The 21,952-nt window shown below is 35.9% G+C and overlaps 6 protein-coding genes across 7 annotated transcripts in view; 3 read left to right on the top strand and 3 right to left on the bottom strand.

Annotated features, from left to right (window-relative positions):
• Window positions 1–6,669, top strand: part of LOC108567058 (voltage-dependent calcium channel gamma-8 subunit) — a 173,785-nt gene extending 167,116 nt beyond the window's left edge. The window contains exons 3-5 of the mRNA XM_017927266.1: window positions 3,016–3,108; window positions 3,233–3,373; window positions 5,682–6,669. Coding sequence (XP_017782755.1) covers window positions 3,016–3,108; window positions 3,233–3,373; window positions 5,682–6,433 — 986 coding nt within the window. The 3' untranslated portion in view covers window positions 6,434–6,669. The remainder of the gene's footprint in view (window positions 1–3,015; window positions 3,109–3,232; window positions 3,374–5,681) is intronic.
• Window positions 6,670–8,595: 1,926 nt separating this feature from the next.
• On the bottom strand, window positions 8,596–10,873 carry LOC108566993 (glutamate [NMDA] receptor subunit 1-like). The gene is made up of 7 exons (XM_017927165.1): window positions 10,738–10,873; window positions 10,039–10,201; window positions 9,610–9,979; window positions 9,488–9,557; window positions 9,230–9,435; window positions 8,925–9,178; window positions 8,596–8,851 (listed from the first exon to the last, which is right to left on the bottom strand). The coding sequence occupies exons 1-7, from the start codon at window positions 10,871–10,873 to the stop codon at window positions 8,596–8,598; spliced, it is 1,455 nt and encodes a 484-aa protein (XP_017782654.1).
• Window positions 10,874–10,901: 28 nt separating this feature from the next.
• LOC108566994 (H(+)/Cl(-) exchange transporter 7-like) lies at window positions 10,902–14,070 on the bottom strand. The gene is made up of 14 exons (XM_017927166.1): window positions 14,008–14,070; window positions 13,796–13,957; window positions 13,543–13,741; window positions 13,368–13,471; window positions 13,174–13,317; window positions 12,947–13,124; window positions 12,605–12,893; window positions 12,410–12,548; window positions 12,087–12,356; window positions 11,847–12,026; window positions 11,589–11,792; window positions 11,372–11,533; window positions 11,227–11,313; window positions 10,902–11,173 (listed from the first exon to the last, which is right to left on the bottom strand). The coding sequence occupies exons 1-14, from the start codon at window positions 14,068–14,070 to the stop codon at window positions 10,994–10,996; spliced, it is 2,361 nt and encodes a 786-aa protein (XP_017782655.1). The 3' UTR covers window positions 10,902–10,993.
• A 334-nt stretch (window positions 14,071–14,404) lies between these two features.
• On the top strand, window positions 14,405–14,989 carry LOC108567021. The gene has a single exon (XM_017927205.1). It carries the CDS (start codon window positions 14,438–14,440, stop codon window positions 14,984–14,986), a length of 549 nt encoding a protein of 182 aa, XP_017782694.1. The 5' UTR covers window positions 14,405–14,437; the 3' UTR covers window positions 14,987–14,989.
• Window positions 14,990–15,003: 14 nt separating this feature from the next.
• On the top strand, window positions 15,004–15,615 carry LOC108567022. The gene is made up of 2 exons (XM_017927206.1): window positions 15,004–15,109; window positions 15,162–15,615. Exons 1-2 carry the CDS (start codon window positions 15,026–15,028, stop codon window positions 15,591–15,593), a joined length of 516 nt encoding a protein of 171 aa, XP_017782695.1. The 5' UTR covers window positions 15,004–15,025; the 3' UTR covers window positions 15,594–15,615.
• A 194-nt stretch (window positions 15,616–15,809) lies between these two features.
• On the bottom strand, window positions 15,810–21,841 carry LOC108567042 (regulatory-associated protein of mTOR). Of its 2 annotated transcripts, none has more exons than XM_017927234.1 (14): window positions 21,491–21,841; window positions 21,325–21,427; window positions 21,021–21,262; window positions 20,812–20,958; window positions 20,535–20,749; window positions 19,838–20,456; window positions 18,962–19,774; window positions 18,757–18,893; window positions 18,376–18,573; window positions 18,154–18,315; window positions 17,858–18,099; window positions 17,340–17,769; window positions 17,152–17,274; window positions 15,810–17,020 (listed from the first exon to the last, which is right to left on the bottom strand). In XM_017927234.1, exons 1-14 carry the CDS (start codon window positions 21,641–21,643, stop codon window positions 16,828–16,830), a joined length of 3,777 nt encoding a protein of 1,258 aa, XP_017782723.1. In that variant the 5' UTR covers window positions 21,644–21,841; the 3' UTR covers window positions 15,810–16,827. The 2 variants fall into 2 exon arrangements, with proteins under 2 accessions (XP_017782723.1, XP_017782721.1); XM_017927232.1 differs by having other exon boundaries at window positions 18,376–18,576.
• Window positions 21,842–21,952: the final 111 nt, after the last annotated feature.

Consider the following 21,952-nt stretch of genomic DNA (forward strand, 5'->3'; position numbering starts at 1 on the left):
CGGAGAAAATATGTGCACTATATATTCCATATTATATATATAAGTGATGTACAAAGAAGGAGAAGAAAAAAGAGAAGAAGGAGAGTCCTTTTGTGTCGGACCCACCTGGTCCCCCTAGCCGTGAAGAGGACCAGCGGATCACCAAGAACGTATTCGTCTAGGACGAATTATGCATGCGATTCTTGAGTGTTGAGGAGTCGCTCCGCCGTAAATTACCAGGAATCTGTTTGCTTAGGATCGATGGTTACCTGGACCATCCTAGAAACCGAAGAAAATCTTCCGGTAGAATAAGCCGCGTTTCGTGTTGAAGCCGTTTCCCAACTATATTAACTCTTGCTTTAGGGGCGTATATCCAAATTTAATGAGCGCTCTTTGCTTTTGCTCTTCCCAGGCAGAAGGAGAGAGCGTCATGTGCAAATGAATTACAAGTTGTAATAAGTTCCACTATTTGTTGCAAGTGTATGTAATAAGTCGGATTGTCGAGTGGAGGAGGCGAAGGGTGGTTTGAAGGGCAGCTGGTTGCAGCTGCATGCAGTAAGAAGCTGCAATTAATATTCAAGACATCCGCGGGGTTCTCAGGGGGATGGTGAATGTGTGTGGGGGGGTTTTGGAAGCGATGCCAACCCTTCTGGAGCCACCGCCCCTGGGCTTGCCGCTTCTTCCTTGTAGACGCGTGATGCGATTAAAGTTAGACGTGAGCCGCCTCTCACTTTCTTCCTCCACATCCAATAACAAAATACCAGCAATATGTACATGAAAAGAAATCAATTCCTACGGATACCAATAATAAAAATAAAGCGTATCTTCAAATTAAATATTACAATGCTAAAACCAACGAAGAATCAGAGTATATTTTGAGTTCAAAAATCTTTTCAAGGTCATAGATTCGTCTTAATGTCAATGTTAAAAACTATTTGCGACCTCGAAAATTACTTTAACAATATTAGCAATAATTTTATAACGAATTTGATAGAAATAAATAACATTTAATTAAAAAAAATTGTTAATAATCATTTTGAAATGATTAAAAAATTTAACTAATTGATTAATTTGGACAAATTATTAAATACACGAAAAAAATTCTTAAAATTTTAATATATTTTTTAGTGTTGAAATTTCTTAAAGTTTCTAGTATTAACATTATAATTCCAACTGAATCAATTTATGCAACGATAAGGTTTTTGACCTTTTATAATATAAATAAACTTTTTTATAAATTAGTTTTTTATTTAATTCAATTATTTTTGATGATTAAATTATGAAAATCAAGTATGCATTTGTTATTTTTCGAATGTAATTTCGACGTGGAAAATGTATGTTTATAAATATATTATTTGTATTTTACATTTATTTATTCGGTGTGAATTATTGTTGACATGTATAATTTATTATTCTGAAATTTCCTGAAATAAATCTTTAATTACTGAAATTCAACATAGGCAACATAACATACACCATTCAAACGAATTATAATATACAGTGGAACCTTGCTTAACGAGTTTAATCCGATCCAAAATTTCCGGAAAATGATGTTGAAGGCGCGCAATCTGGGACTTCTCTTCTCATCGTCACTCGTTATGCGAAACGTCGTTCGTTAAACGAGTCATTTTATTACTATATGAATACAATCTAAACTATGAATAAATAAGTTATTCATTAATTTCTATGCACAAATAATATTTTTCAATTGTATTTTGATATAGGCAACTTGAATTACATTATTCAAATAAATATTGGAATATTTGAAATTAAATTTACAATTAGTAATTATGACCTTAGGAATCATCTCTAAATCTCATCAAACTTACTTATTAGTCATTAATTAAAAACTAATTAAAAATGTTATTGTTTTATTGATTAATTAAATACAATAATTAACAAAAAGCAATTAATCATTAATGTTTTTTCTCTATAATAATTTATATTAATGTTTAAGTTAAGTTTTATGAGAATTTCACATTTCGAAATTGTTTAAAGGTAATTACATAATTCTCATATTAAAGTTATCATATAATTCTGTTTAACATTTAGAATATCAAATGCAATCTCGTATTATTGCTCTTCCTCTCTACAACGTGCTCATCCTTGAATCACGTCCTATTTCCATAAACCCGATGTTAACAGTTTCTGATCGTTGTTGCATGCAACCCAATATACATATTTCAATTGGAATAGATAATTTACGGGTCTATATCGCAAGCCCGACAACCGAAAGACCGTATATTAAAATCCCGACAACCGAAATCCCGACTGTATCAAAATCCCGACTGTATTAAAGTCCCGACGCTTGAAATCCCGACTATGTCCAAATCCCGACTACCATAACCCGACTATATCGAAATCCCGACTATATCGCAATCCCGACTACCAAAATCTCGACAATCAAAATCCCGACTATCATAAAAATGTTATTGTAGAAATTTATAATAATAAAAGACAGTGTCGGGATTTCGGTTGTCGGGCTTGCGAATGCCACCGAGAACTTACATGTTATGTTTTCTATATTGAACTTATATACAAAATATACTTAATTATAAAAGTAAATATGTTTTCAAAATTGTTGTTGAAAATCTAATTGCAACACGAAAACAACTTAAATCAAAGCTTAAGAGTACTTAAGTACCAAACACTAACATATTTTTCATTTTTACCCAGATGAAGTATTTTTTTTTTCAAATTATAGAAGATATTACAACAATAAGTCTTAATTGAAATTTTGGAAGAAATCCCAAGATTTTTTTACAAAATGATGTTAATCCCATTCAGAGTAATTAGGTAATTAATTTCATGACTGATCAAGGTTGTAAATAATGATTAAATTTGTAAAGTTTTCATCAAAAACAAACATATTTTTCATCCTTTTTACCATGTTGAAATATCAATTCGTCTACGGAAATTCAATGAAACTGTATTTTTCTGTCGTTCCGTTATTTTAATTACGCAATGAATGAACTGCTCAAAGCGAACCGAGTTGATTGGATTATCGAAGGCACTAATTAATTTTTGTTGTTTCAGCTGGAGAAACGCTCTACGAATGCATTAGGATTGATTATTTCACCAACGAGGAGTACAGCCCCGATCCGAACGACTCGACCATGGCCATACCCTGTGAGTTATCCGACAACAATCCACCCCCAATTCCGATCCGAAAAACGTTTTAATCCCTAGATATTTGCTTCCTCTTTAAATCCCGTTTCGCCCGACCTAAAACAAATGTCTTTTGCTGTTCCAGATGCTGTGACTCGATCCATACTCTTCTTCGCGAGTGCAACCTGCCTCCTATTCGCAGCCTATTGTTGCTGCATAGCGGGACATTGTCTGAAACAAAGGGGGCTGTGTATCTTCATCTCGAGCGTCTCGTTCATTGTCACAGGTAAATCGACGATAAAAACTTGTTTGTTTTTCCTTTTTCTTTGTAAATATCAGGATAAATAATGGTTTTTATTTCGAGCCGCACAATAATGCACTACAGCATGGATTCATTACGATCATTTCCATTTGATTCAACGCATTGTAATCCCGACTGGAAATCCTCCAAGTCTTCAGAATTTATTACAAGAAATGTAATGCAAATTGGAACGAATCCTCTTCTACGCTCTTTTTGTTTATTTGCATCGGATTATACCAAAAGAAATGGTGAAATGCATCTTCAAACTGTTTATTATTCCAAATATATTACTTCTTAATTGAAATAGACGAATAATTCATTTTAGCTATGGATTTTATTACTACAATACAATATTATAGTGCTTCCATATTCTTCCTACTATGAGACATAAATTCGGACATAGTTTGTCCGGGTCTATATCGCAAGCCCGATAACCGAAAGACCGTTTATTCAAAATCCCGGCTGTATTAAAATCCCGACTACCATAATTCCGACAATTAAAATCCCGACTACCATAAAAATGTTATTGTAGAAATTTATAATAATAAAAGACACTGTCGGGATTTCAATATAATCAGGATTTTGATTGTCGGGATTTAGATATAGTCGGTATATCGAACGTCGGGATTTTGAGCAAGCCGGGATTTCGGTTGTCGGGCTTGCGATTGCCACCGAGTTTGTCCACTTGTCCACCGAAAAAGAAGCTGTTACATCTTACCAAATTTACTATTCACAGTGTTATACAATTAGTGAATCAAAGCAATTCGTATTATGAAATTTATTGGAAAGATAAATTATTAAAGACACAAAACAGTAATAATAACAAACAAAAACAGATTTATGTTACATTATGTTTTTTTTTATCTTTGTTTCAACTTTTATTATAATAATAAAAAAATAATTAAATATAATGTTGTGGTAAGTTCGACCTGTTTCATAAGTGGAAATCACCTGCTCGTTGTAAAACCGCCCGCAGGTTGCATCTTTCCATTTCGTTTTATAAGTGAAACATCTTGTTACTAATTTGAAACCAATTTTACCGCCGACGATCTTCCAATGCAGACTTTCCATCAATGTGTTTGCAAAATAAGTAAAGCCGCCTTTTGTTACCTTGAGATGAAATAAAAATTGAGATACTTTCATTGTAAACCGAAGACAATTAAGAAAAGATCTTCAGCTTTGCTTAATCTTCGAGGATTTAAATATAAATTGTGAGGCGGAATCCTTTGAAATAGATTGTCTAACGGTCACAGAGGATTATTAAGCATAAAACAAGTTTAGAGTAACGATTGCGGTAAATGTAAAACTTCTTAAAGAAATACGTAGAATTGAAATATAATTATTAACTATTATTTCAATTTATATGAAATTTTTTGTAGTAATTTGTAGTATTAATAAATAAAAAATAATGTTAGTAAACAATTTATTAGAAATTTAGTAAATATACAAAATTTTAATGGAAAATATGATATTTATGGTATGTAGTTCAGTATTATGGAAATGCCTCGAAGGATGTGCAATTCCTGGCACAGCAACAGAAACTGTTGGAGTAAATATGATTTAGTGAAGTCGGAAATGAAGATAATGAGAAGCATATTGTGCTATGAACGTTTGCAATGGGAAGCTGAGATCGATTTGTGTCAGCATTCGAGCGGTACGAAGATGTAGGTTCTAACAATTAGTCAGTGTTTTGCGTTCCATTTATTACGCGTGATTATTTATTGCAGTCATGTCATAGAATGATAGTGTGAGGAGTGTCTACGAAATTAGTGATATATTTACGTAATCGTTAGCAAATAATTAAAGAAAATGTGAAAGAAAAATATTCTATTTTGATTTCATTGCTCAACTTTCTATAGCTTCTCACAAGAAAACGACAAATAATACAAATAAGATAGTAGGCTCATTATAAAGGTCATAGTTTTGTATTGAATTTGTACTTTTATCAATGTAAATAGTATGCTTCGCTAAAGAGTAATTACATAAAATCTGAAGACGCTACATTTGCAAAATCAAATTTAATTGTACATTTTATTGACATTACAAGAAAACGACAAATAATACAAGTTTGGTAGTAGGCTCATTAGAAAGGTCATAATTTTGTCTTTAAATTTCATGAAAATGTATAAAATATAATAGAAACATATAACATAAAATAAAGATTACAAGTTTTTATATTAATCTGTTAAAAGATTGAGATTACTTTAATTTCTGTTGTTTAACAAAAGTGTTAGAATATGAAGAATTAAGTTGTAATGTATGATTGTTGGTAATTCAGGATTTCTTGTTGTAGGTTTGGTGATGCTCTTCGGTCTGATAGTGTACATCTCGATATTCAAATCAGAGATCGGTGGTAAGCTGAGGCCGAGGTCGCAGCTGCAGCCTCCCGCCTTCACGTACAGCTACGGCTTCTCGTTCTTCCTCTACGTGTTCGGATTCATCTGCACGCAGTTAACGGGCGTCTGCTCGCTGCACCTGGTGATCAACAAACTCCAGTACGAGTTCAGGTGCGAACACCTGGAGGACCTGAAGCATGGCGGTGGAGGCGGCGGAGCGGGCGGCAAACTCAGACAGACGATGATCAACTATATGCCTTTGGACCACAACAGCTACTACCCATGTCGACGCCATCCGCAGGCCTACATCAACACGAACAGCATCCACGTCCCGGCAAACTACCCGTCGCCCGTCCACCAGCGCCGATACTTCTTCAGCAAGGAGAACCACGAGTCGCCTTGCGGCATCCACCATTCCGTCAAGGACGTGGCCACCTTCTACGACTTCCCACCGCCGCCGACGATAAGCTACAGGGAGTCAAACATGAGGCTGTTTCCCAGGGACATCACGACGAACACCGTCTCGACGACGGCCGACATCATAGACGACTTCATAGTCCCGGATGACTACTCCCCCAGCATACAGAACGAGCACGAGTTCGTCACGTTCGACCTGGACCAACCGCTTCCCTTGCGCGTGCCCAGTTGTGTGTCCATCAACTCGAAAAACGGCCGTTCCGATACGCTGCGCAGGACTACACCCGTTTGAAACAGTGTCCCCATGCCAAAAAAACAAACACTTGCGAACTACAAACGTACCCCGACGAAGCCCTTCTTCGTCAAAGGGTGATGCAGAAAGCGCAACGCCCTCGCACGACACCCACCCTCAAAGACCCCAAGTTGTTATATCTAATTGTTGAAGTGATTCCCAGGATGAAATAAAAATTTAAACTCTTACCCTCCAACACCACCCACATACACACCCACACTCATTTATATATATATACACACACATATATATAAATAGACAACGCTTTCACTTAAAAAATAAAAGAAATATATTATATATATTATATTTTTAAGTTCGAGTTAATGGAAAAACAAGAGAAAATTAATTAAATTTAAAATTATTATTCTAATGAAAAATAAATAAATAAACATATCTAACGTAACTAAATTGAAACGGATGAAAATGGGAGACAGGAGAAATCGTCAATTTTATAATCAAAATTAATAAACAACACACGATGAACGACATTTACATATTCATTATTTCATATTAATAAGAACAAAATAATCAAAATATTTATCATTACGAAATCAAAGGATTGATCATGATATTTCTTCTATTTTTTTAAATAGTTACTGCCTTACTTATTACAACAATTATATAATTACATAAAATAAGTAAAGTTTCAATTATTTACTTAAGTATAATTCTTCCTGGATTCTTTCTCAACATAATCTATGGTCAACTTTTTCTATGGTTTCAACACACTTTTTTTAAATGTTAAATGTTATATAGTAATTTCATAAAGACAGTCTTGTAATTGGATTGAATCAAATTGTATTAAACTAACATTATTGAAACATAGTTTCAAAAAAATGTATATAAAGATTTTCTTTATATTAAAAGCAAATTTGTGCCTGAATAAATCCTTGCAGAAGTATAGTTTATGGTGATGCAAAGCAAACATGCAGAAATAGGAAAACGTTTCATAACGCGAACTCATTTTTTTACGAGACCGTATTTCGATGGCATTGGTTGCAAAAGACCGTTGCAACATTTTGTCTCGAGCTTCATAAAAGCAGAAGCAATTCGGGAGACGATTTTGAAAAATCGAAGAGGAGAAGGACCGCGACCGAATGGAATCGCAAATTTTACGTCATGAATAAAGGCGTTTGCATCGGATTTTTATTAGGCAATAAAGTCAAAGCGCGTTCCAGCGACTGAGTAAATGTCGTGCATCGTCGAAGTAGATTTAACACGTTCCAACATAATTTACCATCAATACTCGTTTTTTTTTCTTTCATTCATTCTTAGTTCTTCTTTCCATTCCCATTAACACATTGTTAAAATAAGCATTACGTTTCGTTATATAAGAAAAAATCCAAGATATTTAACACCGAGCCAATATATATCGTTTGTTACAATTATATTAAAAATGTATGATAAACTGTATGTTTCTGTACGTTTCGTTACGTTTCAAACAAATCAAAATGTATCTTAGTCGAATTTTACGTTTACAAATTATGTTTAGTGTACATTTATTATATCAACAGATAGACTATATTTTCAGTTCGATCTTAATGAATTAAGAGTCGTTGTTCGAAGCCTGAACGTTTTTAAAAAAAAATATAAGAATCAAATAAAAAAATTAAATTAAAAAAAAAGTAAATAAATTAAATAATTAATTAAACCGAAATGGATTGTTATATGTAAGTGTTATAAGACTTTATTCGTATGTAAATCATTAATACTCCAAGTATTCATTATATATTGTACAAGAAATTGTTGAATCATTTATTTTGTCTTTGTTACGTATTGAGTTTATTATATAAAATTTGAATTTTTTCATTTTGTAAATAACAATTTTATTTTCATTTATTTTATCGGATAACAAAACTAAATATAGGAAAGGAAAGGTGTGTTAAGAGAAGAAAACTAAAGGCGAAAAATATGAAAGAATTGTATTATTGATTATATATATTGAGAAACAAAAATAATAATAAATATAATTTAATAAAAACAAAAGTTTATTATTGATTTTCCTTTATTTCAATTCTTGTGTGTAGATTTTAGTTTGTTTCCTTTAGTGATTTGTGAATAAATCATGAAAATTCTTATTGATTTTTCAATATTCTTAAGCTTCTAGTTATAGTATAAAATTCCATGTATTTTCATCAATTAGTTTGAGTCTAGACTTCTAATTAAGAATCGTTAAAATCGAAAACAACATTTAGTTTCTTTTTCTGATTCTTCCTCTCCGCACATTTTGCAGCTAAAATTTCCGCCAACAATAACAAAATAGCCAAAACAACACCAAGAGTTACCACGAGTATAGCTTGGTAAGTCTCTGGTATCCCGACAGTGTCGAAACTGCTACCAGGACTGTAGCAAACAGGTTTCCTGAAATACCGTTTGAAATGTCTACTTTGAAATCCTAGTTCCTCCATCTTCAAGAAACTGAAAAGAACATAACTACGTTAAAGTTAATATCTTTATACGAATGTAGATTTTACCCATGCAATTCACTTACATAACTTTGAAGAGTTCTGCGTAGGGAGAACGCTTGTTAAACCCGGCGAATCCGAGCCGAGTCTCGAAGCTCTCACCTACTTGTTGCAATCCGCATGTCTCATAATCCGTGTACGACTCTTTGATGTAAGTGTACGAGTAATGAGACTCCAAGTAGAAAGCGAAAAGCCCTTCTCTGACCCTTTCCATTCCCTCCTGTATCGAGTAAGCTCCGCTTGAGTTTATACTTCTCTGGTACAAATCCTCGCCGATGCCCTTAAATTTAGCACGTAGATTTAACAAGTAAATAAATGACTCGTTAATTACCGAGTGGTAATGCTTCATTGAAGACGTGTTCATGCCTCCAATCTTGAACTTAAGCTCACGCATCTCATCGATTGAATGAATTGTTGTTGTCGATTGTAGAAGGACCAAGATGTTGGCTGAGTACGAGACGTAAAGAAACATGAAGGCTGTGAACATAAGCACTTCTAGGATACGAGCTGAATAACTGCGCGGATCAATTGAAGCTCCTAAAGATGAACTAGATTTAAAGCATTCGCTCTTCATTTGAACCAGATTTACCTTGCTGACAAACGGCTTCCAAAGCTATTAGAGCCATATCAAAAGCGTTAAAAGAATCACGAAATTTGATCTAAAATTATAAATTTAAAAAGTATCTAAATATTTCTATAATTAATACAAACAGCTTCACGTTTTCCTTCAATATTGAGTATTCCGTAAAGGCAAATAGCCAAGAGAATTAAACATATGATTATGGCTAACCATACAGAAGAATCAAACGCGTTCGTGAATATCGTAATTACGTAAGACTTCGGTGGTCGTTTGATCAGGTAACAGACTTTAGGTGAACCCTGGATGCGCACAAAACTTATTTTCTTCAACAGATCTTTGGTCATGTAAGGAGCTGTGGCTGTGAAGAGAAAATCATCATTTTCTTGGTACAAATGTTCGTAACTATTCACACGAACAAATTCCGGACTGATTTTACAATACTCTAAAGCTCTGCTGATGGATCCAATGTTTTCTTTAGTGTGAACATCGACCCAAGGAAATCTACAGAACAAAAACATGATTTAATCTATTGCAAATCAATGGTAAATGGAATATGAAACTTGAAATCATCGAAATGCTGAAAACTCCTTTCATCTTCAATAATCAAAGCGATTTTGAATTTGGCGCCACGGAAATTGCATCTTCTTTGATGAGTCGTCGAGTCTTTCAAAATCGATAAATTTAAACCAAAATTTTGGCTCCAAAATCCATAATTTTCCCAATCTGCAAATATACAATTTAATAGTAGGATATAATTATTAAATCTTAAATAAATATACCGAGTGAAGCATTAGGGTTAGTTTTATAAACTTTCAATAAATTGATGTTTCCATCTTTGAACTCTTCAGCAACGACGATTTCGCTGCTTGGATATATTGAGCAATTTAATAATCGCTTACTCAACTTATTTTTATCTTCAGTTATTATTAAGATTTTGTGAGGATAATTCAATAAATTTTGAGAATTCAACTAAAATTGACAAGGATTACAACAACAATACTTAACTCATAATTGACTCACTTCATCTAGTAATTTGTTGCACTTTTCGTTGTCTTTAAAGATGATCACGATTAAATCTTTTTCATTAAAAGTGATATTGTTTAATTTGTCGTAATAACCAATCATTTTGTATTTTGCTAAAGAAGAAATTAAAAACCGTTTCTCACCCAAATCTAGTAAACAAACATGAGACAATAGACAATTTAACTTAATTATACTTCAATTATTTGTCTTCATTTCTAATCTTAAATAGAAATTACCTTTTTTGTGACAATCAAATACATTTATGTATTCGTTACGATTCTGCAAGAAATCCTCTAGAAATCTATGAGTATTTTGCGCTTTAGACAGTTGTGGAATCACCAAGATAAACGTTAAGATTATGTAGACCGACATGTCTTGAAACTGAAATATTTCTGTCGTGTTGCAAAGGCGTATAATCTGAGAATCGATTTCCGAATGAATAAGCCAAATCATGAAATTGTACACACTATATTAAAGAACTTAAAGTACAGTCTAATCTTCTGTGATTATGTATTGATGCAGCTTCATCCTGCCCTTTTTGATGTACACTCTAAACTTGGCGAGATCCTTGCGCGTGACCATTCCGACCACTTCATTGGAATCGTTGACGATTGGTAAATGCCTCAAACCTAAAGCCCGGAAAAGTCGGAACATCTTCGGCAACGAAGCAGTCTAAAAAAAATAACAAACGATCAACAATAATTATTGGTGTGGTTTTCACTTACGCTCAAAAGTGTATAAGGCGAATGATTGAGGAACGGTCTAAAATCCACAGAATACTCAGCCTTCTCTTCAAACGTTAATTCAATATCCTTAAATTAACATAATAATTAGAAAAGAAAACGTTTGGATCATCTAATAAAAATGTACTTCAATTCTATATTTATGTAGATATTCGTCTCGGAAAATGTTCATTGTAACTGTGCCGGCCCACAAGTGCATGTTGTGGCTAAACCACTTCTTCTTGAGGATCAGAAGTATTTGATCTCGAAGTATCAAACCTACTATCTTACCATACTTCAAATCATCTTCCTGTATACAGTGTAATCGTTATAGATTGGTAATTAAAAAAAAAAGGTTAACCAACAGGATTTTCCAACTCGAGTACTGGGAATCCGTTGTGCTCGGTCTTCTCTAGCGTCTCGTAAAGAAAATCCACAGTTTCGACGCTCCTGAAACCAACTACGTTGTTATTCATCACTTCGGTGGCGTAGATATTGTGCGTCATTGGAGGTGGATCGAATGGTAGGAAAGGCGCTTTCTTCAGGCGAATTTGAATAGCGTAAATTCCCTTGAAGACAAAGATAATGACAAAGTTCATGAGTATCTAAACAATAAAATAAACCTCGTTGAAGAAATCTCCTGTCCATTTAGCGCTTATCAACGTTATGATTATTGGTAAACTGAAGGATATGTTATCGCTGGTTTCCATGATGATGACTGTTAAGCTTATAGTCATGCGAACTAAACCACCTAAATGAGCAGCCGCTCCAATTAAAGCGTATTTTCCTGTGTCGACTCTATTCTGAAATGTTCATTTAAATATTAGTTTAAATAACAATCAATAAAAATGGATTTTATTTACCTTATAATCAGGAAAGATCATGATGAAGATGGTGGAGATCATTCGACCCCAAGCGGCTCCAGTTAGTAAAGACGGTACGAAGATCCCGTTGGATGTTGATAAACCGAAAGTGATGCAGGATAAGAAGAAATAAGCGAGAGTGAAAATAGCTAAATCGATAAGCGGATATTCGTCGGCTGGATCGTGGAGGAGTCTTTGAACGGAAGCCTGCGGTGTTTGCAACCACATCCTGGCAATCAAATTATATTCATTTGCGTCCTCGCAAAACGCCTATAAATTTCAATTACATTCATCTCTTCATCAATTTAATCTATAAGAATTACCCTAGGTGTGTATATGGTATGACCTTCAGTGATAGGTCTACATTGTTTGGTAAAGTAAGCCATGGTAAAGGAAATTGCTGCTGTCAGTGCAGAGACGAAACAGGCTTCGGTCACTTTCATCCATTTCTTCTTGAAGAATCTAGAAATAGAATTGTTTAATTTCACTTCGATTACAATGGAATGTAGAAAACTTACTTGAATCTGAACACAGAAAGTTTATAGTTACTGTGGTTCCAGAGAGCACCGAAGACTCCACCTATAGATCCGATTAAAGCGAAAATCGGAATCTCGCTTATTTGATAGGTGAAGGTGAATTTACCCATGTTTATGAGACTGGGATGAGTAAGATCACCAGCGGCGCCGTAATAAGCTGATAAAATCAAATTTACAGTGAAGGTGCTCACCACAGATCCGAAGAATATGCGCCAAGTCAAGTTCTGATTCCAGAAGCTGGCGCCTTCCTCCAAGCTGAACAAAACACCTCCTAAAGAACGCATTACAAAGGAAACAGAAACAAAGAGATTGTTGAAAGTTTACCAACTGAAGCGCCGAAAGCTGCTGATACACCGGAAGCAGCTCCAGCCGACACAAAATCCCTTCGCTCTTGATCGTCGCGAAAATACCTGAACATGTGTATTTCTCTGTTGCAAAACTTCATTCTACCTTTGCTCACTAAATTCGCGACGCATGCACCTACGTGAATCATAGGACCTTCCTAATAATAATAATTAGAAAAATTTAAGATTTCCACTAGAAAATTGCACCTTTCCACTAGCAACTCCTCCGGCTATCGAACAGACCAATCCGGTCGCTTTTACAAACAACGTCTTTAAAGCCAATATCCTCGGCAGATCTATTCCATTGAGGTAACATTTCACCAAAGGAATTCCACTACCACTGGCTATGGGCTAGAATATTTGCAATTAAACGCCCAATCTACTAAATACGATATGAATACTTCGAAGTAAGTGACCATGAGTGATCCGATTAAGATTGGAATCACGTTCAAGAACATCCAAAGAAACAGCGGCTTATTGAACCCGATATCATTATCGTTTAGATCTATCACATTTAAGGATTATTATTATTGCAATTTATAGTAAGATTTGATGAAATTATTCTAAAAAGGATACAAGGATCTAGCAAGTAGTATTTAACTTTGCAGACTTCCACGATGGCTATGTCGACGGTGGAGGCGATGGCAGCGGTCAAAATTCCAGTTAAAAGGAAAACAACCCATTGCATGATGTTCTTATGAACAAAGTACTTGTATCCTTCACGTTCCTCAGCATTTACGAGCACATCGTTTTCCATTTTATCGTAATCCAAACTCTGATGAAAAATAGAGTTTTAAATTATTAATAATTTGTGTTTTTCTGAGCGAACCTCATATTTTTTCGAAATCAGGTTCAACATTCCCGCTTTATATTGGAACTGTTTAAAGGTTTTCGTCGTATCCTCGATAGTGGTGAATTCATCGTCCAGTGATGTAGAGGATGGTGGAAATATGGAAATGTCCGAGGAGCTAGTATAACGAATCTCATCTGTCTGCAGAAGAAATAACGTTAATATTATCGGAGCTTACGTTAGGTGCTTACATTTTTGAACGTCACCGACGAAGATTTCCTCTTCCTACGATCTGCAAAATCATCATTCCGCATAGTTCTTTAAATTGTTTTCTTTTTTTGTAAATCTCGAAACGCGAACGACTTGTCACCCTTTGACAACCGAAGTTTTGCGATCAAGGATACCTCATTAAGCATTTACTAATAAACAATCTAATTGTTGTATCTACACTCTTTGGAAGAGTTAAAAAAAGTGCAGAATCAAATGAGAAAAAAAACAAATAATCGTTTTATAGTAATTTCTTAAATTTTAAAACAGTTTCTAGCGCATTTTTATAAAAATAGTAAACTTAATTATATAGATTAGATAAACGAACAAAATATGTTGTTATACAGATAAGAACGGCAGTCTCGAAATAACACTCTTACTTCTATTTAAAGCAAGTTACCACGAAGAAACGAAATGAGCAATCTGCAGAGTTGTCTGTCGCTATTGAAAAGTTGCTTTCCTGATGAAAAGCTTCCAAATTTAAGGTACGAAGATCACTGCAATGGGTTTATATCGAATATGATCCGAACGCAAGTGGGTTCTTTGAATTTGATCTTGAAATCATCTCCAACGCATCCCGCTTTCCGTCAACAGTTGAAGGTGCGCCAACTATATTTAAACGAGATGTACTTTTACGAGAAGATCGTACCTCGATTGGGTATCAAAAGTTGTCCGAAAATCTATAAAGTCGACAAGGATAACGAAATTCTGCTTATGGAAGATTTGTCTGCGAGTGGATACGGCCTCATGAAGCGAGACTCCAAATACGTTTCAGCTGTTTTTAAAGAATTCGCGAAGTTTCATGCTCGATCATTGGTGGTTAAGCAGAAGGATAAGGATGTTTGGGAGGAGATTTGCTCGAACGTGTACAAGGATTTGGAAGGGTTTAATGAAGAAAGTGAATTAACGGGATGCATTTTGGAGCAGTGCGAAAAGGTTTTACCGTTCGTTCAGAAGTCGTGAGAATTTCAGGATTTCATTAAGCATCACGTTGTTAATGTGATGAACAACCACGACGCTTATAAACATTCGAAATACTCTGTTGTAATTCATGGAGATTCTTGGAAGAACAACATCATGATTAATGTAATAATTTCAATTATGTTATTATGAAATCTATTTTTATGTTTTTGTTTAGGATCAATCTACGATCCGTTTCATTGATTTTCAACAGGCCAGGATTGGTTCAGTTGTCCAAGATTTGAGTTACTTCTTCTACACATGTTGCGAAAAGGATGATTACGAGTTGGTTTGGTATTACTTGAAGCTGTACCACGATTATCTGTTGGAGGAGATGAATTTGTTAGGTGCCGATACAGAAATATTCACATTTGAATCGTTGATGTGCGAATGGAAGAAATTCGCTTGTTACGGTTTCGGCATGTCCGTAGTCGTTCTGCACGGACTTTGCAGTTTACCAGAAGAATTCCCAAGTTTCGCAAAAGTCTTAGACAAAGGTGAAAACATTTTTCGCTCTTTAAACTTTACATCGAAACTCGAAGACACCTACTTCGAAAAACTGTGCGCGCTCATCCATCATTTCATTGAATTAAACTTGTTTCCAAAATAATCAAAACGCAAAAAAAATAAAGAAATCACAAGAAGCTGTAATTTATTGAATAATGTTATTCTTGCTTAATTTTTTTTGTTTGCTTTTTCGTAAAAGAATTTACAAAAATTTGTACAAAATCAGAGAAAGAACAGGCGACGAAATCTTAATGAATAAAAAAAAATAAAGAAGGGAAAGTACAATAATTCGTAAATTAAAAAATATTTATATATACACATAATAACAAATTGCAATTAGGTTTTTAAAAAAAATAATGTAAACATTAATGTAAGTAAAACTCGATTTATGTAACTAATTCCAAATGTTAACCACAGGCAATCAATAACGTGGATTATGCATTTGGGAAGAAAAAAAAGTCAACCGGATGGTCCACCATAGTCATTATTAGATCGATTGATTCGCCCTCTTCGGAACTCGAATAAAATTGCACACTTGATAGAAAATAACGTACAATTTCCAAATAAAAAATTGAAATTGCAAAGAAATAAAATTACAAAGAAGAGAAAAGTAACGAGTTTGAAAGAAACGAAATAAGCTCGAAAACAAAACGTTTTAATTAGATAAACAAAATGCACGTTTCATAGTCTTATTTGTACAGCGCCTAAAAACTAAAGTTAAAACCTATCGGAAACAAAAATCAGAAATATTATGTATAAGTATATGCACATTCAGACAGACTCAAAACAAAGAAGAGAGAGAGAAGAAAGAAAAAACAAGTTTTCGGTCGAAAATTGGAAATGCGCGTTAGGGAATTAAAAACACTTTAAAAATTACATCTTGATAAAAAATAGATCTGTTACGTAAATAAAATCTGTGTATATATGTGCTACATATATATGTAATTCTTATTTTGAGTCTGTTCCCGGTTCATCTAAGGAATAAAAAAAAACTATATACAGTGCTGTATTTTATGTAACGTTTGCGAGCCGCTCCATCTGCGGAATCCGTCGAAGCGCGTTAAATATTATCAAACATACCAAAATAATTGTAAATAAAATTTGTTCGCTAAAGCCGTGTGAATTTACGCTCGAAATTTTGAAAGTGAACACTCTTCTCCTTGTCCTTCTCGCGAAAGGACGAATTAATGCAGTTGACGATTCCGAACAGAGGCAGCCAGTAAATCTGTATATAATCAATAATTTTTTTTTATCGGTGCTATGTATCAATTCTCTTTAACTAAGTTGGGTACGGTCTTCACGATCCAAACCATATCCCCAATAGAGAAAGACGCGTGTCATCTACGATTGTCCAAACAATATACGCTCAATGATCCGTCCATAGTTCCTGTCGCCAAAGCCATCTTGTACGGATGGAAACCTAAGCAGCTGACGGGTCCGATCCGGTAGGTCATGAAGCCTTCGTAGAACCGAATAACGTTCATACAAAGACCGGATAAATTATGAACAGCCACAATTTGATTCGATGAACTGAAACAATACAATCATAGTTAAGAATATGAAGCAATCCTATATATCTATATAATTTCTCATCGTACATACCAAGGATGTTCTTATATTAGGAATTATATAATTAGGGTAAAGTATGACCAAGTACTTACCAAGCATAAATGTTGGAATTACGGTGGATTGCTAAACCGGTCATGGTTTGACTGGCAACGACCTGTGTGGAAAGCAACGAATCACTTTTCCTGATATCATAGATTTTAACGTCGCCACTCGCACTGTAAAATAAATATGAATAAGTTAAACCACATCGTAACAAACTGAAGAAATCAATAATAATTACCTTCCGCTAATTATTTTCTCGCCTCGTAATTGTACGCTAATAACATTAGACGCGTGTTCCATCCATGATTTGATCCGAGCCTCGTTCGGCGGACAGCGCCTGTCGTAAACGCGCACGCTACCGTCCGCACATCCGGCTACAATAAGCCCCGCTTTCCCGTCATCAGGTCCCTCCTCGAAACTCTCCGCTGCACAACCCATGAAGAGGCCGTCATCGCACTCGACGGTACACTTGGGCACGTAGGCTTGCCTCTCGTGCGATACACTCGAATAGGTGGAATCCAGACAGGTCACCGAGCAATCCGCTCCGGTCGGTATGTCGAAGGACATCAATTCCTTGTTCACGTCCCACAATCGTAATACGCGCGTATCTCCTGCCGATATCACAGTGCGCGTGTATTGCTCCCAAGACAAAAGCAATCCACTAGAAACTATAATAAATCAATTAAAATCACTGTAAACTCATAATCCTAAATAAACAGGAATGCACCCAATTTGCCATCCCTGAAGTATACGTACCGCTATTACTCAGTCTGTTTGAAATGAAGAGTCCGTTGTGAGCCTGCCAGGCCGTGACCAGGTTTGGTTCCTGGAACTGCCCGACTCTCCACAGTTTCGCTGATCCGTCATCCGAGCCTACCATAACCATACCAATATCATAGGAGTTGATCCATTCAAGCGCGGTGATTTTCCAGGAAACGCTCTTCCCTGGTTTACATGAAGCTTGAGCGAATTTAGCTCCAGTTCCCCAATCCCATATACTAATTATTAATAAAAATTAATGAAATTTCAAAAGCGATTTATCTTAAACCTACCCGAATGAATCTTTAGCTGCGACTGCGATTTGCTGATCATAGGGATGGAACTGTACAATACTCGGAACATTTTGTATCCGCGAATTGAAGACCTGCGATTCGAGGCGACACCTCTGTGCTCTAATTTCCTCAGCCCGGCCTTCATTTCTTATCACAGTATTTCTTAAAACAAAAGTGAAACATTATTTACCAAAATCGATAATTATAATATACTATAAGCACCTCATGAAGCGCCATTCCCTTTCTAGGAATTCCTTAGAATCCTTGTCTACGATCACCTTCTTCATCATCGGTTGTGCGAACTTTTTACATGACCACGCTACGAATTGAGTGGTGACCAGCGGCTTCTTAGGATGCAATCCCCACGTGTCTTCCTCGTTGATGGTGTGAGGTACATGTTTCGTTCTCAATTTAGTAGCACTTCTGGAAATCATGTATTACCATACAAAATAATACATCACAAAATAATGTTATTAATCAATTAAATTCTCATTTATGGATCATTAAAGATGAATACTAGATACAAATTAATAATACGATTAACTTAAGTCATCAAGAATGCAGTTGGTCAACCTGTTGCTAACTGCATTATATAATAATTACCTTGTGGCCAATCGCTGTAAATCAGTGGAAGAAGCCATGTGAGGTGGACTTTCGGCCATGAAAGACGTCTTGTTCGGACTTGGAGGTAAGCTGATACTTGAGCTCAACTTAATATCACCGCAATCCCGTTTTTGATCCTATACATAAAAATAATATAATTAATCCAGAAATTAAAAAGTAATGTATATATGAATTATGGACGTACCATGATTTGATTTTTGATGTAATTTATTACGGTGTTCGAGATTTTAGCAACGTCCGGATGCGGATCATTGGTTAAAATATTCAGCACTGTCCAAACTTTTATGTAAACAGAGCCGTAAGGCATTGAAGTGGAAGTGCCAAGCCCAACTGCGGTGCTGATGGACGTGCTTGAAGCAACGCGCTTCAGACGCTCCGAAGAGTCGACATGATCCATACCTGAACCATGGCTCATCGAAGGCGGTAAGCGCAGACGATCCCTAGTAGATTCTTGTATTGCCTCGTTGATGAAGGCGTGCTCAAAGGAAAGCACAACCCATTGAATAGCTGCAACCAGTTCCATCCTGACAATGGGACTCATATCGTTGACTACGGTATTGAGCAGTGTCATGACCACGGAATGATCAATTTTGTTCGCATGCTCTGTGCGTTTAACATCCGAATTGATAAATGTGCCTAGCGCGTAAACAGCGGCAGCTCTCACTTCCGGACAGGGATCCTGAAGGAGTGGATAAAGCTTTTCGTTAGCGGTATCCCGAACGCCGGTCCATCTAGCTGTTTCGTAGTGGTCCCATAGTCGACCCAAACATATTGCGACCCATTGCCTTAATTCAGCGCAGGGATCCGACAATAACTCCAAACATATAGAAACTAAAGAACCCTGAACTGCAGCCTCCTGACCATCACGATACTCATTGACGATGCAGGCCAGAACAAAAGCCGCCTGCGTTCTGTGCTCTGATGCAATTGTCGTATCCTGGAGGATGGATAGGAAATATTTGTGACCCGTGTCCCTGACTAGATCCGCTTGACAAGTCTATAAAGCAATAACATAAAGCCCGATTACATATTGTAAATTTCGATTTGGATTTATACGTACATTATCAACGGCAAGAATTTTTGCCCAAATGAATACCAGCAGCGGTCGTAACTCCTTCGCGCAACTTTGCAGAAGCTTGAGTACGTACGGGAAGATTCCCACGGACAAAGCTAGATTGACCGCCCACGGTCCCAAATCCAAAAATTTCCCCAGTAATTCCAAAGCCCTCATTCTATGCACTTGACTGAGTAACACCTGAAGAACTATCGGCAGCTGCTCCGGTGGTTTCCTCTTCTCTGAACCGAACTTTAGCCAAACCTGAAACGCTGTTAGTTGTTCCTCGAAGAAGGGCAGATGCACGTACGGCACGTCCCGCTCCAAGATGCCAGGCAATTGGCCCAAGCTCAAGTCCAGAGTAAGATCCCAGGCCTGCCACATCGGATGCTGATGGGTTTCGGGCAAAGCTGGTGAAGACACCGGAGTGCAATCCGAGGATCGCATTATTCTTTGCGCCAAAAGGAAGTTCCTAAATAGACTAGCAACTAGTAAATCTTGCCGGAACAACTTTTGAAACACATCCCTCGAGAGTGTGTTCCAAGCAATTGTATCGGTAATCGCTGTGAAGATCCAATTCAATTCACCCAACATCGTTCGGCGATCTGTAATTGAACCAGGAATCCTATAAAAAATATGTTACGTTAATCATTTGTGACCGATTACAATTATAAAAGTACAAGTTTTAGGAATATAAAATTACCGTTCTATATGTTCCATTTTTACTTTAGGTATCAACTTCGATGTGGTTTGCAGAATAAACCATCTTAAAGCTACTTTAATGGGTGTCGTCAGACAAGCTGTGAACAAATCTGCCGGTAAATCTGGATTCATAGGTAGCACCTGACTAGCTTCGCAAGCAGCCAATTGAATACAGTTCTGAAAGGTTGGTGGAGGTGTACCGTTTTCTCCGCTTTGCTACAATTATAACAGATTGATTAATGATTGAACGAATCAAAGTTTCTGAATGAAAATATTACTGTGTACTCATTCTCGTGCTGCAAGGCGAATTGCTTAAAAGAATCGACTATTATACCAGCATTTGAGCAGTCGTATACGTAAATCGATGGCGCACCCATCCAGGTTTGTAAGTCATAAACTGACAAAGGTATATATTGCGTGAACGACTAAAATATTATGTTAATAAGATAATTAGTAAATTGAACAGTAAAAAATATGTGTTGAATACCCTATTGAATACCCAAATTTCTCCATTAGAAGTAGGTTTTGGGACACCATGTCCATTATAATGAAATAGCACTCTCTCCTCCTTGGCATTCCTTCTAAGTGAAGTGCAAAGTTTCTTGACTTCCTCAGCTGTAGGGTCAAGGGATAATTTATACCTGGCTCTTGGCTGCCATCGCTCATATTGTTTTTGCAAACTACCACCTATAGCTTCTAAAGCTTTAGCTGGTGATAGTGATAATGGATCTACAAAAAATAATGTTAATTCCCATATTGATTCACACAATTTGAGAATTAATCATATATACCGATCCAGCATTCCAACCTTGCACATGGCTGTGTTTTGACAACATCCGGAGGATCGACACCTACATTCAAGCACAATACCAAAGCCACACTGACAGTCTTCATCTGAAATATTAAGATGATTTAAACTAATGATCATTTTCATATCTCAATATACAAATCACTAACCCGCTCCTTCATCCTCCATGTCTGTGTGATGGATTCAATCCCCTCAATGGTCTCTTCATGTCTATCCTCGGTGAAGCTCAACTGAAGATCATTGTCTGTGATCTTGTATATCTCTTCGGTTATGTTTTCAGCTTTTTTTTCAGTGTCAACCATCTTAAAGGGATTGCACTTTAGTAACAACTGTATTGGAGGAAACTACAGGTCCCAAACACCATTAAACATTCTTCCTCGCGTGAGAAGCGTGCGCGTTTGTTGGTTAAAAAAAATCGCGAATTCTTTTTCAAATTAAAACCACGGCGAATTTTGACTTATGTCACAACACACATCAAAAAAGAGGACATCTTCGAAGCACATGCCCCACCATTATAAAAACAAAAATCCATGCGTTGTTAACTTCATGGTATTTTCCAAATTCAAAACAAAACAAAAACTCAAATTTTCCTATTTGTTTCTATATATGCA

The sequence above is a fragment of the Nicrophorus vespilloides genome, unplaced genomic scaffold (genome assembly GCF_001412225.1).
Source record: "Nicrophorus vespilloides isolate i.1.1-1 unplaced genomic scaffold, Nicve_v1.0, whole genome shotgun sequence".
NCBI classification, from domain to species: Eukaryota; Metazoa; Arthropoda; class Insecta; order Coleoptera; family Silphidae; genus Nicrophorus; species Nicrophorus vespilloides.